Source organism: Ambystoma mexicanum, chromosome 8, assembly GCF_040938575.1.
Source record: "Ambystoma mexicanum isolate Mex_15411 chromosome 8, UKY_AmexF1_1, whole genome shotgun sequence".
NCBI lineage: Eukaryota > Metazoa > Chordata > Amphibia > Caudata > Ambystomatidae > Ambystoma > Ambystoma mexicanum.
This window is the reverse complement of record NC_090929.1, coordinates 423,584,512-423,603,061: the sequence shown is the minus strand read 5'-3', so window position 1 is coordinate 423,603,061 and position 18,550 is coordinate 423,584,512. Positions and strand designations below refer to the sequence as shown.

Sequence of the window (18,550 nt, the reverse complement as noted above, 5' to 3'; positions counted from 1 at the left end):
GGTCCCATCCTGGCGGTGGGTTCGAAATAGGAGGGTGAAGTCTCTTTACTCCTTCCATGAAGGCTTTAACCACTGGTACTTTCCACCACGAGACCTTGTTATGGGATGTGGTGTAAGCCGAGAGGGCTGCCAGGTGTACTTTCAGCGAGTTAAAAACCAACCCTGCATCCAGCAGGTGGAGCATGTATGTCACAGCGTTGGAAGGAGTGCAATCAACCGGGTTGATTTGTTTATTCTGGCCCCAGATAACAAATCTTTTCCACTTATCAAAGTAACAGTGCCTTGTATTTGGTTTCCTGGACTCCTTTAGAATGTCCATACACCTCTGTGGTAATTTGAGATGTCCAAACTCTATGACTTCAGGAGCCATGCTGCTAGGTTCATAGAGTTGGGTTCCTGATGCACTGTTTGACCCTGTTGCTGGGACAGTAGGTTGTACCAGGCTGGGAGTCTGATGGGTTCGCACACCGCCATCCTGCGTAGGTGTGGAAACCATGGTTGTCTCGCCCACATGGGAGCAACTAGGATGAGCGTCATCGATTCCTTGTTCATCTTGTACACCACCTTCCTGATGAGAGGAGTTGGTGGAAAAGCGTACGCAAACATCCCTGACCAGTTCATCCACAGGGCATTCCCTTGGGAGTCCGGCTGGGGGAACCTGGATGCAAATCCTGGGCATTGTTTGTTTTCGCTTGTGGCGAATAGGTCTATAGTGGGGAAACCCCACTGAGAGAAGAGATCTTCTACTACGTCTCTGTGAAGGACCCATTCGTGTTCTTCTGGGAGGGAGTCTCTGCTTAGAGCATCCGCTAGGGAATTGAGCTCCCCTGGAACATGTTGCGATGACAGGAAGATGTTCCGTCTGAGTGCCCATATCCATATTTTCTGGGCAAGCTTGGACAGATTTGGCGAACGAGTCCCCCCTTGCTTGTTCAGATAGAACATGGCTGTCGTGCTGTCCGTCCTGATCTGCACCGACAAGTTCAGTAGATGGGGCTCGAACGCCCTTAGCGCTCGGAATACTGCCAGAAGCTCTAGCATATTGATGTGGTTCTTGGCTACTGAGTGAGACCAGAGACCCTGAGCTGTGTGGTGGAGATGGTGAGCTCCCCACCCAGTCAGGCATGCATCTGTAGTCACCACGGCTTGTACTTCGGGATCGTAAAAGGGTTTCCCCCTTGCGAGATTCTCTCTTGTCCACCAGTGTAGGCTCTCTACGAGTGTTGGCGAAACGACCACTAGATCGTCCCAATGACCACTTGCCTGAGACCACTGTTTCGCCCACCATTCCTGCATGGGACGCATGCGCAGACGCGCGTGGGGGACCAGGTAAATGCATGACGCCATCATGCCCAGTAACCGCATAGCTTTGCGTACTGTTATCTGTTGACCTGACTGATAATGCGGAATTTGCAGAAGTATATTCCGAATTCTCTCTTCCGAAGGGAAGGTCAATCCTTTCTGAGTATCTAGGATAGCTCCTAGAAACTGTTTTGAGGTGCTTGGCACCAGACTTGACTTTTTCTCGTTGATGGAGAAGCCTAATTCGTGGAGGAGGTCGATAGTCCTTTGAATGTTTGACCTGCAAATTCCTGGGGTTTCCCCCGTTATGAGCCAGTCGTCCAGATAAGGGTACACCGGGATTGCTTCCCTGCGTAGGTGTGCAGCCGCCACCGCCAGTACCTTGGTGAATACCCTTGGTGCTGAAGCTATCCCGAAGGGCAGTACCTTGAATTGGTAGTGGCGACTGTCCACCTTGAAGCGCAAGTACTTTCTGTGCGCTGGGAGCATGGAAATATGAAAATAAGCATCTTTCATATCCAAGGTTGCCATGTAATCCCCCTTTTTTAGGAGGGGGATTACCTCTTGTAGCGTGGTCATACGGAATTTTTGGGGCTTGACATACTTGTTGGCAGGCCGTAAGTCCAATACTGGGCGCATTGTCAAATCTTTCTTTGGCACAAGGAAGTAAGTTGAATAGATACCCTTGTTTACCTGGTGTCCTGGGACGAGTTCTATCGCGTCCTTTTCTAGCAGAATGGCGATCTCCTCGAGAAGGATCTTTTGATGCTCTAGGGAGTGCACTCTTTGTCGTGGAGGATGATTCCGGGGACGCTGCAGTAGTTCTATACAATATCCTGCGGATACTGTTGACAGCACCCATCTGTCTGAGGTGATCCCTTCCCAAGCCTGGGTGAAGGTGGAAATGCGTCCCCCTACTGGGGTTGCGTGGCAAGGGACCCTGAACTGAGCGTCACTGTTTTGGTGGAGGCGTGCCACCTCCCTTGTTGGGGCTGCCTCTGCCTCTTCCACGACCTCTCTTGTTACCCCTGCCGTAACTCTGGGTAGACTGCTGGTTGTTATTCCATTGTGTACCTTGTCCCTGGGCATAGTTGCCTCTTTGTGAATTTTGGCCGCGTGGGCGACGAAAATTATTGTTCCCCCTCTGGTTAGGGGGTTTGTTGGTAAGCTGGCCAAGGGATTTCAGAGTCTCATATTCATCTTTGGCATTTTTAAGTGCGTCTTCGACCGCTTTCCCAAACAATAGGTCGGGTTCCACTGGCTTGTCTATTAAAGAAGCCTGGGTTTCTGTCTTGAATCCCGACTGCCGTAACCACGCATGTCTCTTGATAACAGTACCTTCTGCTATCAATCTCCCTGCGTTGTCAGCGGCGTCGAAAGTTGCTTTTAAAATGCAACCAGACACGGCTCTCCCCTCTGCTGAGATCCGAGCCAGCTGGCCCTTTAACGGTTCTGGAGCAGAGGCAATGAGCGCCGCGACTTCTTCCCATTGATGGCAATTGTAACTAGCCAACAGGGTGGTGGAATTCGCAATCCTTGCTTGGTAGGCGGACGTTGAGGCTACCTTTCTGCCAAACCCGTAAAGTTTTTTGCTCTCCTTATCGGGAGGAGCTTCTGATGAAGATAAGGGCGTGCCAGCCCTTTTTCTAGTGTTGGTCACCACTAGGGAATCTGGTTTAAGATGTCCCCTTATATACAGAGGGTCAGACTGGGCTGCCCGGAAAATCTTTTCAATTCTGGGGTTGACAGCTCTGGTGAGGTTAGGATTCACCAGGGAAGGATCTATTCTTCGTTGGATGGATTTGAGGATAGGGATGGTCTGAGCGACCGGTCTTCTCTCTCCTACAAACTCCTCCGCGAAGTCCCTTTCCTCCTGTACACCGTGGGTGTCGATGTGGAAGTGTTCCGCTGCTCGAGCGAGAACCTCGTTGAGGAGGGGCTGGTTATCAACTGGAGAGTCGGTAACTGGGGCTTCGCTTTGTACTGGGGAATCTACTCTGTAAATTTCCTGCTCATCTTCTCCCTCCTCCAGGTCCTCATCCTCTGCATAGTAATCTGTCCCGGTTTGTTCTTCCATAATTTCAAACTCCTGGTCCTCTTCAGGGAAAACTTGTCCCTGGTAACTGGGGAGTGGAGTAGAATATGGAGTGGGGTAAGGCTGAACCTCAAAGGGTTCAGGTCTTTCGACCCGGGGCTTTTTACTTAGCGGGATAGGATCGGAGGAGCCTGAGGGTGTGGCCCCTTGAGGGTTATATGAAAGAAAGTGTTCTGGGTTCTTATCATAAAAATCAGCCAAGGAAGACATCCTAGACATAACCCTGTCTATGTCTTCACTGGACCATTCCCTGGAACAGGGTATTACTTTAGCAGGAGATGATTTATGGGACTTTTCAAGGGTAGACTTGTGTTTACTTGTCTGCCTAGGGTGAGAGGATGGCTTTACAGGGGTGGAAGGCTGTGCTTTCCGCTGTTTCCCCCCCTCCCCGTGCGTGGAAAAATGTTTTCCCTGTCCCTTGGAGGCCCCAGAGATTTGACGCCTGGCGCCGAGGGTCTGGAGAGGTATCTGTGTGCTTCGGGCGTGGGGCCTCACTGGTGTTAACCGCGGTCTCGGTATCTTGGAGCGCGGCCTGGGGGTGGAAGTCGTCTTCGTCTCCCGACGATCGAACTTCCGTTAATGTGTGTAGCGAGGCACTCTTGGCAAGAGTGGATGATTGCCTTGCGTCGTGAGGTGATCTCGATCGAGAGCGCCCAGAGGACACCGAGTCGGACCGTTCTTTTTGTGCCTCTTTCCGGGAAGTCGACGTCGTCGAGGTCCGGTTGGTCTTAGTGTGTTTAGTGTGTGTTAGGTGTGTAGCGCTTGCGTCGCCGGGGGTCTTCCCCATAGCCGCCCTGCCGGACGACCTTCCGAGGTCGGGGACCTGCGCTCGCCGGCTGTCTTTCGACGCCATAATGCCCTCGCCGTCCGAAAGTACGGCGTCGCTGCCATCGCTGAAGGCGCCCTCCGCTGCCATGGCCTCCTGCCTGGCGTGGTGGGCCCAACGCTTTGTCGAACGGTCCTTAAGTGTCTTAGGTTTAAACCTACTACACGCTCTGCAGTTCGCTTCGGGGTGATCCCTCGGCAAGCAGAGATTGCACGTGGCGTGCCTGTCGACCCAAGGGTATTTGCGATTGCACTTGGGGCAGAATTGAAAAGGGGTACCCTCCATACGCACCTTAAGGCAGCGGGCTGCTAAGTGTAGGAATATATAAAATGTAACTATATATCAAGAGTGAAGAGTATGTACCACCCCCCACTCTCCCTACTTGTAAGGGCCGAGGCCAGCGGCCTACTAGGCCCGGGCCGAGGCCAGCGGCCTTCCGAGGCCCAGATCCGTCGTGCAGCAGTCGACGGTCGATGACTTCTCCAGCCGTCGTCGAGGTTGAGGGTCGACGTTGGGGTGGGGAAGGGAATGAATAAGAATTATAATTATAATAACAGCAAAAGTATGGCTAAGGCCAGGGAACTCCGCAAGATGCTTCCGACCAGTATGGCGGAAAAAAACAATCTGAGGATCCTACACGCGTGAGGGATCTTGGGTACAGTGGACGTCACACTAGGGATAGTATTACTGGCACGCCTGTGTCGACGCCCATTTTCGACTTTCGAAAAACAAACTGTAATACTCCGCAGCTTCCACTAGATGTCGGCCTATGCACAGCATGTGATCTAAGCAGATTCCACAAGCCTCAGAAATATATATATATACACATTACTCACCGTAATCGTATTTCTGATGCTTGTATCTGCTTAGATTCACATGCTGTGCATAGGCCGACATCTAGTGGAAGCTGCGGAGTATTACAGTTTGTTTTTCGAAACTCGAAAATGGGCGTCGACACAGGGCGTGCCAGTAATACTATCCCTAGTGTGACGTCCACTGTACCCAAGATCCCTCGCACGTCTAGGATCCTCAGATTGTATTTTTTCTGACATGGAGTAGCGCAAGTACAGGTAATCCAAGCAGATAGACAGAAAGGTAAGACTACAAGCAAACATGCGCCTTCTCTCAGAGGGGAGGAAGGGTGGGTCGCATGTGAATCTAAGCAGATACAAGCATCAGAAATACGATTACGGTGAGTAATGTATCCCTTCTGAGGCTTCTGGGATCTGCTTAGATCACATGCTGTGCATAGATTAGCGAGCAGTACCTGAAGAAGGAGGTGGGATGTGAGAAGGGTCATGAGCAAATAAGTGTCTTAGAACTGCTTGTCCCACTTGTGTATCTGCCTTGGAATGGGTGTCAATGTAGTAATGCTGAGTAAAAGTGTGAATAGAGCTCCAAGTAGCTGCTTTGCAAATGGTGTCAAGGGGTACATTTGCAATGAAAGCCAGAGTGGCACCAATGCCTCTAGTAGAGTGGGCTCTTGGCGTGAAAGGCAGAGTTCTTTCAGAGAGTGAGTAACACAGCTGGATACAGTTAATAATTCACTTCGAGATGGCGCCTTTAGAGACGCGATTCGCCCTCTCTGCCTCTAGCTACGGAGACAAACAGTTGATCTGTTTTTCTTAGCGGTCTGGTTTTATTTACATAGTAGAGGACCGCCCTACACACATCTAGGGTGTGTAGTTTCACCTCAGCCGAGCTTTGCGGGTCCTGGAAGAAAGCCGGAAGCTCGATGGACTGGTTTACATGGAATTTAGATATAAATTTAGGTGAGAACCTAGGGTGTGTGCGTAAAACCAGTTTGTCTTTATGGACAGTAAAGAAGGGATCCTGCACTGACAGAGCCTGAATTTCACTGACCCTTCTTATAGAAGTAATAGCTACTAAGAAGGCCGTTTTATAAGTCAGGTGTTTGAGACTGCTTTTATGCATGGGTTCGAAAGGGGGGCCTATGAGCTTGGCTAGCACCACATTAAGGTCCCACCCTGGTGGTGGGTTTGAAATAGGAGGGTGAAGTCTCTTTACTCCTTCCATGAAGGCTTTAACTACTGGTACTTTCCACCACGAAAACTTGCTATGGGAAGTGGTGTAAGCCGACAGGGCTGCCAGGTGTACTTTCAGTGAGTTAAAAACCAATCCTGCATCCAGCAGGTGGAGCATGTATGTAACAATAGTGGAAGGAGTGCAATCAACCGGGTTGATGGGTCTACTCTGGCACCAGATAACGAACCTCTTCCACTTGTCAAAGTAACAGTGCCTTGTGTTTGGTTTCCTAGATTCCTTTAGGATGTCCATACGCCTCTGTGGCAAATTGAGATGTCCAAACTCTATGACCTCAGGAGCCATGCTGCCAGGTTCATTGAGTTGGTTTGCTGGTGCACTGTTTGACCTTGGTGCTGGGACAGTACCAGGATGGAAGTTTGATGGGCTCGCACACCGCTATCCTGCGTAGGTGTGGGAACCACGGTTGTCTTGCCCACATGGGAACAACTAGGACGAGCGTCATCGACTCTCTGTTCACCACTTTCCTGATGAGAGGAGTTGGTGGAAAAGTGTACGCAAACATCCCTGACCAGTTCATCCACAGGGCGTTCCCCTGGGAGTCTGGTTGGGGGAACCTGGATGCAAATCCTGGGCATTGTCTGTTTTCGCTTGTGGCGAATAAGTCTATAGTGGGGAAACCCCACTGAGAGAGGATATCTTCTACGACCTCTCTGGGTAGAACCCATTCGTGTTCCTCTGGGAGGGAGTCTCTGCTCAGAGCATCCGCTAGGGAATTGAGCTCCCCTGGAACATGTTGTGATGACAGGAAGATGTTCCGTCTGAGTGCCCATATCCAGATTTTCTGGGCAAGCTTGGACAGATTTGGCGAGCGAGTCCCTCCTTGCTTGTTCAGGTAGAACATGGCTGTTGTGCTGTCCGTCCGGATTTGCACTGACAGGTTTAGTAGGTGGGGCTCGAACGCCTGAAGCGCTCTGAATATTGCCAGAAGCTCTAGCAGGTTGATGTGGTTCTTGGCCACTGAGTGAGACCAGAGACCCTGAGCTGTGTGGTGGAGATGGTGAGCTCCCCACCCCGTCAGACATGCATCTGTAGTGACTACAGCCTGTACCTCGGGATCGTAAAAGGGTTTCCCATGTGCAAGATTCTCTCTTGTCCACCAGTGAAGGCTTTGTACCAGTGTTGGCGAAACGACCACTAGATCGTCCCACTGACCACTTGCCTGAGACCACTGTTTCGCCAACCATTCCTGCATGGGACGCAAGCGCGCGTGGGGGACCAGGTAAATACATGACGCCATCATGCCCAGTAAACGCATTGCTTTGCGTACCGTTATTTGTTGACCGGACTGATAATGCGGAATTTGCAGTAGTATTTGCAATAGTATATTCCGAATTCTTTCTTCGGAAGGAAAGGTCAACCCCTCTTGGGTATCTAGGATAGCTCCTAGGAACTGTTTGGAGGTGCTTGGCACCAGGCTTGACTTTTTCTCGTTGATTGAGAAGCCTAACTCGTGGAGGAGGTCGATAGTCCTTTGAATGTTTGTCCTGCAAATTCCTGGTGTTTCCCCCGTTATGAGCCAGTCGTCCAGATAAGGGTACACTGGGATTGCCTCCCTGCGTAGGTGTGCAGCCGCCACCGCCAGTACCTTGGTGAATACCCTTGGTGCTGAAGCTATCCCGAAGGGCAGTACCTTGAATTGGTAGTGTCGACTGTCCACCTTGAAGCGCAAACACTTTGTGCGCTGGGAACATGGAAATATGAAAATAAGCATCTTTCATATCCAAGGTTGCCATGTAATCCCCCTTTTTTAGGAGGGGGATTACCTCTTGTAGCGTGGTCATACGAAATTTTTGGGGCTTGACATACTTGTTGGCAGGCCGTAAGTCCAATACTGGGCGCATTGTTAAATCTTTCTTTGGCACAAGGAAGTAAGTTGAATAGATACCCTTGTTTACCTGGTGTCCCGAGACGAGTTCTATCGCGTCCTTTTCTAGCAGAATGGCGATCTCCTCGAGGAGAATCTTCTGATGTTCTAAAGAGTGTACTCTGTCATGGAGGATGGTTCCGGGGACGCTGCAGTAGCTCTATACAATATCCTGTGGATACTGTTGGCAGCACCCATCTGTCTGATGTGATCCCTTCCCAAGCCTGGGTGAAGTTGGAAATGCATCCCCCTACTGGGGTTGCGTGAGAAGGGACCCTGACCTGAGCGTCACTGCTTTGGTGGAGGCGTGCCGCCTCCCTTGCTGGGGCTGCCTCTCCTATTACCCCTGCCGTAACCCTGGGTAGACTGTTGGTTGTTGTTCCACTGTGTACCCTGCCCCTGGGAATAGTTAGATCCTCTCTGGGAATTTTGGCCGCGTGGGCGACGAAAATTACTATTCCCTCTCTGGTTAGGGGGTTTATTGGTTAACTGGCCAAGGGACTTGAGTGTTTCGTATTCGTCCTTGGCATTTTTCAGTGCGTCTTTGACCGCCTTACCAAACACCAGATCGGTTTCCACTGGTTTGTCCAACAATGATGCCTGGGTTTCTGCCTTAAAACCAGAATGCCGTAAACATGCATGTCTTTTGATAACAGTGCCTTCCGCTATCAATCTGCATGCGTTGTCCGCGGCGTCGAAGGTTGCTTTCGAAAATGCAACCAGACTCGGCTCTACCCTCTGTGGAAATCCGAGCTAACTGGCCCTTTAAAGGTTCAGGAGCAGAGGCTATGAGTGCCGCGACTTCTTCCCACTGATGGCAGTTGTCGCTGGCCAACAGGGTGGTGGAGTTAGCAATCCTTGCTTGATAGGCGGACGTTGAGGCTACTTTCCTGCCGAAACCGTATAGTTTTATTGCTCTCCTTGTCAGGAGGAGCTTCAGACGATGACAAGGGTGTTCCCGCCCTCTTACGAGTGTTGGTGACAACTAGGGAGTCTGGCTTCAGATGTCCTCTTATATAGAGAGGGTCAGACTGGGCCGCCCTGAAAAGTTTTTCAACCCTGGGATTGACTGCTCTGGTGAGGTTCGGGTTCACCAGGGACGGGTCTATTCTCCGCTGAATGGACTTAAGGATAGGGATGGTCTGGGCAATAGGCCTCCTTTCTCCTACTAACTCTTCTGCGAAGTCCCCTTCCTCCTGGACACCGTGGGTGTCAATGTGGAAATGTTCTGCTGCGTGAGAGAGAACCTCATTTAGGAGGGGTTGGTTATCGACCGGGGAGTCGGTAACCGGGGCTTCGTTCTCTACCGGGGAATCTACCCTGTATGTTTCCGGGTCCTCCTCTTCCTCTTCCTGGTCCTCATCCCCATAGTAGCCCGTCCCGGTTTGCTCTTCATCATACTAAATTCTTGGTCCACACCAAAGGAAGCTTCTCCTTGATACATTGAGTATGGCCTTGCGTAAGGTTGTACCTCGAAGGGTTCTGACCTCATCGGAGTTTCAAACCGGGGCTTTTTACTCGGGGGGATAGGATCAGTAGAGCCTGAGGGTGTGACCCCTTGTGGATCATACGAGAGGAAATATTCTGGATTTTTATCATAAAAATCAGCCAAAGATGACATTCTTGACATAACCCTATCTATGTCTTCACTGGACCATTTCTTGGAACTGGGAGTGACTCTCTCAGCAAGTCTATGGGATTTATCTTGAGTAGCTTTGCTGGTTGTAGACCTATCAGCAGACCTGGTTTTGTCTGTCTGTTTAGGGGGAGTGGAGTGTTTCACAGGTGTGGAAGAATGCACAGGTAGTTTCTTCTGCTGTTTTCACCCCTCCCCGTGCGTGGAAAAATGTTTTCCCCGTCCTTTAGTGGCTCCGGAGTTTTTCGACACCTGGCGTCGAGGATCGGGGGTGGTGTCCCTGTCCTTTGAGCGTGGGGCCTCGCTGGCTTTAACTGCGGCCTCAGACTCCTGGAGTGCGGCCTGGGGGTGGAAGTCGTCTTCGTCTCCCGACGATCGAACTTCTGTTAGCCTAGGGAGCGAGGCACTCTTGGCAAGAGTGGGTGATTGTCTGGAGTCATGCGGCGATCTTGATCGAGAGCGCCCAGAGGACACCGAATCGGACCGTTCCGTTTGTGCCTCTTTCCGAGAACTCGACGTCGAGTCTCGGTTGGACTTAGTGTGTGTAGTATGTGAAGCGCTTGTGTCGCTGGGGGTCTTCCCCATAGCCGCCCTGCTGGACGACCTTCCAAGGTCGGGGACCTGCACTCGGCTGTCTTTCGACGCCGTAATGCCCTCGCCGTCCGAAAGTACGGCGTCGCTGAAGGCGCCCTCCGCTGCCATGGCCACCTGCCTGGCATGGTGGGCCCAACGCTTCGTCGAACGGTCCTTAAGTGTCTTAGGTTTAAACCTACTACACGCTCTGCAGTTCGCTTCGGGGTGGTCCCTCGGCAAGCAGAGATTGCACGTGGCGTGCCTGTCGACCCAAGGGTATTTGCGATTGCACTTGGGGCAGAATTGAAAAGGGGTACCCTCCATACGCACCTTGAGGCAGCGGGCTGTTAAGTGTAGGAAATGTATAAGGTGTACCTATATACCAAGAGTGTAGAGTATGTACCACCCCCCACTCTCCCTACTTGCAGGGCCGAGGCCAGCGGCCTTCCGAGGCCCGGGCCGAGGCCAGCGGCCTTCCGAGGCCCGGGCCGAGGCCAGCGGCCTTCCGAGGCCCGGGCCGAGGCCAGCGGCCTTCCGAGGCCCAAATCCGTCGTGCAGCAGCCGACGGTCGATTTCTTCTCCAGCCGGCGTCGAGTGTCGAAGTTCGACGTTGGGGTGGGGAAGGATGTCAATAGATTATCATTTTAAATTTTTAGCAAAAGTATGGCTAAGGCCAGGGGACTCCGCAAAATGCTTCCGACCAGTATGGCGGAAAAAAACAATCTGAGGATCCTAGACGCGCGAGGGATCTTGGGAACAGTGGACGTCACACTAGGGATAGTATTACTGGCACGCCCTGTGTCGAAGCCCATTTTCGAGTTTCGAAAAACAAACTGTAATACTCTGCAGCTTCCACTAGATGTCGGCCTATGCACAGCATGTGATCTAAGCAGATCCCACAAGCCTCAGAAATTATATATATATATATATATATATATATATATATAAAAAGGGGCTAAAAAATTAATTTTCTGCCAAGACATTTCTTTGCATTATTCACATAGATAGACCTAGAAACCAACCAAAGCGATCATGTTACTACTACACATCAGGACAGTCACCTGCAGGTTTGTTGATATGGGATGGACGATGCCACATAAAAAATGAATTGATCCCGCTGTACAAAAACAAAAAAACAAAAATACTTGGCATCAAACATTTCGAGAGCTGAATGTTTATCTAAGCAAACAAAGACCACGTTAGATAAAATTACTTGTGTCTCCACTTTCACTCCCATTAGTAATAATCTAAGAAAGACGATATTAACCAATTGGAAATTGATCAACACTGAAGAGTTCAATCTTCCCCCGCCTCGTTTTGCCTTTAAACGGCAAACTAATATTGGAGACAAACTCGTCCACACTTATCCACAGTCAAAGATAAGTGTAACTACACAGCCCACACTGTGGCATTTACCACCAGTGATAGGACACTTTAAGTGTGGAAAATGTACCATGTGCAAGTTCACCAACAATCTCAAAAGCATTGATCTAAAGGGAAGAGTTTGGAAGCTCAATGCATTTAGCAATTGTGCCACAAAATGGGTCATTTATTGTATTAAATGTCCATGTGGTTTGATTTATATTGGTAAGACAAAACGTCCAGTACGGACGAGGATTGGCGAACATCGCTGTTGCATCAAAAATAACACCGCAGACAAACCGCTTGTGGAACACTATTAGAAAGCCAAACATTCACATGACGACATCTTTTGGTGTGTAATACAAAAAATTGATAGCCATCCCCGCGGTGGCGACCGCGATCTAAAATTAAGCAGACTGGAGCAAAAATGGATATACAATTTGGACTCAGTAAAACACGGCTTAAATTTATATATCGAATGGGGCCCGTTTATACAGAAATTATATAGACCCATCAGAGCTTAAGAAATTCCTCCAAGATGGCGGTCCATATGGGACACTGAGTGGCCTGTGTCGGTTAGCTCTTGCGATTCTGTCCAAACATCAATTATAGCTTAAATAATTCTGCTGAATCGTGTCATTCCATCTGTGTTTAAATTCTACATGGTGCCTAAAATTAACACACTGTCCATTCTGCCATTTTGTTTTTTCGTATTGGTACCTAACACTATATGCATACATTGCACTGAACAGCATTAAGTAATTCCTCCAAGATGGCGGTCCAAAAGGGACACCGAGTGGTCTGTGTTGGTCAGCTAGTCCCGTCCACATCACGTGACTACATACACAGAGTAATCGTTGTGTGCGGCGTCTACAATTCAACAACGCTGCCTGTTCCACACTCCTCGATACACGGTGGGTCTCTGTAGTATCTAGATCTTATTGAGTGCAGCAAGCGAAATATATAGACAAGTAAGTGATATAACATCCACGAATTATTCACCCCCACATATGCGGAAGGAAACTAATTTGGCTTGCGCACCCGGCTGTGTTTCTGTTTCCATCCACAGCGCGGCTTCCACACATCTCGGTCTCTCAGCGAACAACACAGAGAAGTGCCCCTCTTGAAAGGCTTAATCTCAAATGCGCTACAGCGGGCGTACTAGGTAGGCCCCAGTATTTATATAACTGTCTTTGTGTTTAAATTACAGAAAGCCCGACATCACTCATCTAACTAGATGCACATGTATATGTGCTCAGTCACCCCTATATAGACTTTGAAAGATATTCTGTTGAAACTATGGGTCTTTTAAGAAACATCGTGAGATATATCAAACGCTGAATGAATATATGACCCCCAAACCAAGACAACAAGGTATGGGTATGCTTTCAGTTGCCATACAGTCTTGTTAATGTATACAAGTAGCGAGTGACATTGATCGAAGTAGATGACAAGAGAAAAAAAAGAAAAAATAAATCAGGCTCTCAAATGAACGAAGGGTGTAATACAAGACCCATTTATATTGTAAACTATGAGATTGAATCTAACTATAAGAAGAACTTTTAGAAGCATTAAAAACAGCATAATTTAATAAAATGCAAGAAATATGATGCCCACCTAAACAGTCCGAGAGGTTGAAAAAATTGCCTCATTCACTCTATGATAATAAGTGTTGCAAATTATGATAGGCTTGTGTTTCTATATATTTATATGCATTTTTCTATCTCTATTTTTATAGATTGTTAAAGACAAATCTGCAATAGCACTTGTAATACTCGATAACCTCCAAGATGAGGGTTTGTGGTGTCCTCTAGGAAAGCCTTACACACACGACGAACCAGTTCAAGAACAAGGGATACTCGTGTTGCAAATTAAATACCAAGGCTGGAAACATCTACTCATGTCGACACGACTCAGATGGGGACTGTCTATTTAAGCAAACATGAATGGGCTATTCTAAAGTCACCCATGTGTTACTAACATCACTCACTTTAAAATGATTTTCGTGAATGAAAACTGCTAAATACTTGTCTTTTTTTTTTTAGAATATATTTTATGTTGTTGAAATTTGCAAATATGAACACCAAACGGTCTGTTTTATGATAAAAGAATACATGATCTATTTTTGTGAAATTTGAGCCTTCCATCCCTTTATATTTGTTTAAAAAAAAGATGGTTTGATAAATAGATGTGGATTGAGACCTAGTTCTGTCTCCTCAGGTGTGTACATCGAAAGGTAGCTCTGTGGGACCCCTCTATGTTTTGCTCTAACAGGTCACCCCAGGGCGCTCCGTAGAAGGCCGCTTACCATCTATAATCATTTTGAATACTGAATGAAAAGGCATTTTTTTGTGGAACCCTCAGATTGAGAGGCAGCGAGAGAATGTTTGTAACCATTACTATCCAAGTAAAATGGGGGCAACCAGCATTACCCAAGCAAAGACGGGGGTTAATAGTGAACACAAACTGTAATTACCTCGGCCAACTATAACCATCATTATCAAAGTCGAACAAATGCAATTTATAAAAGTCAGATCACAACCAGTATTGCCAAAGCCAAATAAAGGCCATTGTGAATAACAGGAGAAACATCTTTCTTGAAGAGAGACCCCTGAATAAGAAATATTGTCAGCAGTTACCTGGTGCGATATTAGGTGCTCTGAAGTGGCAGAAGAGAAGTCCTCCTTGGGGAAAGTGTCAAGAGGCAGAGGAACATAACCTGCATTGCCTGGGGCAAATCAATCCGTGCAACCAATAACTTCAATGGGTGTTGGATCCTTTTCGATGAAGTTGTGAATCTCAATGTTGTTTAAAATCAAAGACGTACGAAGTAAACCTCACCACAGATTAGTGGTAGGTGTTTTATCCTGGCAGGTGAGTACACCCAGAAAGGGATTGATGTAGTCCTGGCAGGTTAGTGGAGCAGGAAGAAAATATTGAAATACTGCATTGTGGTGAAAGGTTGTCGTGGAAAACAAGTGGCAAGCCCACTCAAGTGTTAAATGAACTGTGGTAAAAACCATCCTGACAAAAACATTGTTTATAAAGAAGAAATGTGAAGTAGTTGCCTTTTCAAGGAAAATAAATATTCACTGGAAAAACAAACACAAAGACTTGTTGGTTTAACAAAAAGAGCTTGTGGAAGAGTGATGAACCTAGTTTACTCAGAAGGACAATCCAGTTGCAAGTTACATAATGTTACTTTTTAAACAAAACTTGGCTATTGCCTTTGAAGTAGAACTGATATTTTGAAAAGAACGTTATTAAATTGGAGAAAGTCCTGCTTTAAACCTGGGGAAGGGGGTTCAACACTGGTTGTAAGGAGACTAGATTATGAAAAACGTTTCTTGAATAGAATTGGAATATATTTGTTGAATTCCAATAGCCATCTGAATACCCATAGGATTTTGTTGAATGTATAGGCGTGAGGACAGATACCTTTTGATGTTGAGTCTTTCATTTAGTCTTAGTTTTGTAGGAAGGGAAATCGGAGTTAGGGTAGGGAAAGTGAAGCATGTGTCACACACTTAAGTTAATAAAATGGTTACTTGTGAAAAACCTTTATCAAGTTATGCACCTCACATTTGACCCCTCGCAGTTTGCATGATGAAAATTTTACCTACAGCTTGTAAAACATAATACACAAGGGGATTGGAATACATATCACAATTGATCTGAAACGGTATTCCATCATTTGAAAGTCTTTTGTTTAGTCATCCACATAGGATTAGGCAGTGGGGTAAGGTGGGTGTTGTGAGCCCCCGCATAACAAAAAGTATACAAACACACCCGTTTGAATTCCAGTCAACCAGAAGTGCACGAACAAAATGCACACTTTGAAAGGAGTCTTTCAAAAACACGTAGAATCCTCTGAAACAATTGATAAAGTTAAGAAGCAATGCAAAGGCAACTAGATTGCAGGAAAGATAGGTTGTACTGCCATATCACGCTTATTAACATGCAGTCTAAACAGTGCTGCTTAATTTATGGAGCCAGATACGAGATGTCAACTAGCTTCCGAACATGACAAAGTCAATAGGAGGTGAAATCTGCCCATGTGGTAATTACAAGTCAGATCAGTTCAATAAACACCACTACCCGCTAAACCAATGGATGGAGATCACATGTGTTGCATATTGAAAAAGTGCAAGATGCCCGAGAAAGGTTGCTGAACAGTAAAACATTAAGGATATAGAGATAGTATGAACAGCCAGAATTAACCTATGAAGAACCAGACTATGTTTTTGGATTAATTTAATTTCTCCAAGTAAAGTTGGAGTACCCTTAAATGTCTTCATTGCCTTGAGCCTATATGGAGGTTGGCATAGAAAATAATTAACTGTCGCACATAATGCAAGTGCATTCGAGCAATAAAACGATTAAGGGGAGGCATGTGTATTGTGCTTATGCATTATAAAGAAATATCCGACTACTGAAAAAAGATACTGGACAGTACTGAAAAAAGATACTGGACAGTAAGTACAACATAAATGATGCAGTGCTTAGTTTTAAGAGCCAGAATTAACCTCTGGGGGATATAGACAAAGAAGGAAAAAAACAGGTGAAATGTTACATGTGATGAGCAAAAAGGAAGAATTTAAGAAATGTGAGAGAGAAATGAACGGGGAGTCAACTTATATTTATTGATGTATTTCTGAGAAGTTAGGATATGGGGTGACAGATTATCTTACTTTATTGACCGATTAGTGGAGTTTACATCAGTCATATGAAGAGGCTTGGAGCAAGCACCCTTGGCTCCCCCTTCCCATGCAGAAACAAATATCATCACTTTCATCTATCTCAATACCTACCAGTGCAACAGGCGGTCCCCCTGCGTTTCACAGAATGTACGGAAGCCAGGAAAGCTGAGATAGAAATCATACTCGTCACCACACTGAGGAATCCCACTGGAGGCTTTTGTGGCAGCCACCACTGTGCCAAGAGCGTACTGTGAAAAGAAAAAAAGAAGAGTGGGCTGGCCTGGTGCAAATTGTTCTAAAATATAAGGTTGTACAAAAGCTGTTTGGTGCAGCATCTGCATAAGATGAACTCATTATGCACTTAATTATTGTAATACTCCTTTAGTAGCGGAGTGCTACTTGCTATTGTAAAGTTTGTGTTTTCCTTAAACAACATGAAAAAAGTGCCATTGGCAAACAGACTTCCACTTTTCGACCAAAAACATAGCAAGGGGAAAACAGAAACAGATTAAATAATCACTACCAACATGAACCCCTGGCTTCAGAAGGTGATGAGCGTTCACTATTTATTAAGTGTGCAAGTCATGGAAGGTATTGTCATAGGGCACCACAGAAGGTGACAGCAGAAGTGTGTACATTCAATTTAATTAACCAGCATGACAAGACCAGGAATGCACCTTCAGGCCTCGTCTCGGACTCCTGCCAGCACAGCATAGTCAGATATAAATAGAGACACACTTGACAGATGCAGACACAAAGGTCCCAGTTGAAAGGAAGAAAACGCTTCCCAGTCTAACCGAAGTGAACAGTTTCTCAATGTTACTCAGATCATTACATAGTGGATGAGGTGAAAACAGCTCCCTCGAAGTCCCCCGCTTCCAAACCACACATCACCATGACATGAGCTACCCAGACAGCTCAAGGCTAAATTGTCCATCAGGCTGGAACACGTGTTTCCAGAGACTGGCTTAGCAGAAGAATTCTCAGGATCTCATCACTTCTCCCCAGAGGGGAGTTCTTCCTTGCGAGGCTAGAGAGGTGAGCCCGCTATGCAGTACTTCCCCTAGCAGTGGCAGCAAGTGGGACCTCACATGCACAGACTCCACTCTTGGGGACAAGGAATTCCCTTACCCCCTAGGGGTCCCTCATATCATCAAGTCATCAGACAAATACGCCTGAACAAACCACTGTTTGCTATTGTAATGTTTATCACAACACACACCTTGAAGCCAAGAATACTAAGAAGAAGAAAAGTAAAGATAGCATAAAGAGTGCTAAATGGTTGGAAGCCAACCATACTGAGACGAAGAAGGAGCGGGCAATGACGAGTGCTCTAGAGAAAGGAAGAACCTATGGTCCTAGGCAGGGGAGGACCCAGCTACTGCAAGTTGAAAGGGAAGAAGGACTAACGTCCAAAGAACCTGAAGTCCAGGAGTTTCAAACATGCAAGGAAGAAGCAGCTGCTGAAACCCGGGGAATCCTCAGTAGAGGGGATTCTGCCAACCGGCAAGGGAAGAAAGCACGGTGAGAGCAGGAAGATGTGCATGCTAGAGGTTAGAAGAAGCAGTGACCCAGGAGAGCTGGACCGTGCGGTCTTTGAACAAAACAGAGGCCGCTGAAGCATATGATCCACAGAGCCGTGAGAGCACCCACGAGGAAGAACGAGTGAACGCAGACTCAGTGGAACAGCCCCATTCAAATGGAGTTAACAGGGAGAACGGGTGAACACTACAATCGCAATAACTGGACCGATCACAGTTAAGAAGAATATAAACGAGTGCAGTAATCCTAGTCGTCCCAGTACTAAAAAAAAGTTAAAATAACGACTTGGTGAAATATACTCAGCCCAGTACCAAGACAAATGAAGAAAATGGCAGTGGAGAAAGTGATATATAAACTACATGTTACAGAGACACTGCAAGTTACCGTTGAGGATAAGGGTAAAAGCCCCAAGCAGAGAAACCAAGAAACATTTGTTCATAAGGAATCAAAGGGACACCCGGGAGGTGGAAAAGTCCCCTAGAAGAGTTGACGGAAATTACCACAAACTATTTGAAATTAAGCTATTGCCGCTGACAAAAGCCTGTCCAGGAGAAGGGAGTCCTGGATTCCTTTGTTGTTCTAC

At 47.1% G+C, this 18,550-nt stretch overlaps 1 protein-coding gene across 2 annotated transcripts in view; it reads right to left on the bottom strand.

The window, feature by feature from the left end:
* Nucleotides 1-18,550, bottom strand: part of EXOSC10 (exosome component 10) — a 1,010,963-nt gene that overhangs the window by 947,804 nt on the left and 44,609 nt on the right. The window contains exon 2 of one of the 2 annotated variants that reach the window (XM_069609938.1): nt 16,537-16,673. The exons of the other annotated variant lie outside the window; for it this stretch is intronic. Coding sequence (XP_069466039.1) covers nt 16,537-16,673 — 137 coding nt within the window. The remainder of the gene's footprint in view (nt 1-16,536; nt 16,674-18,550) is intronic. 2 annotated transcript variants of the gene reach the window in all.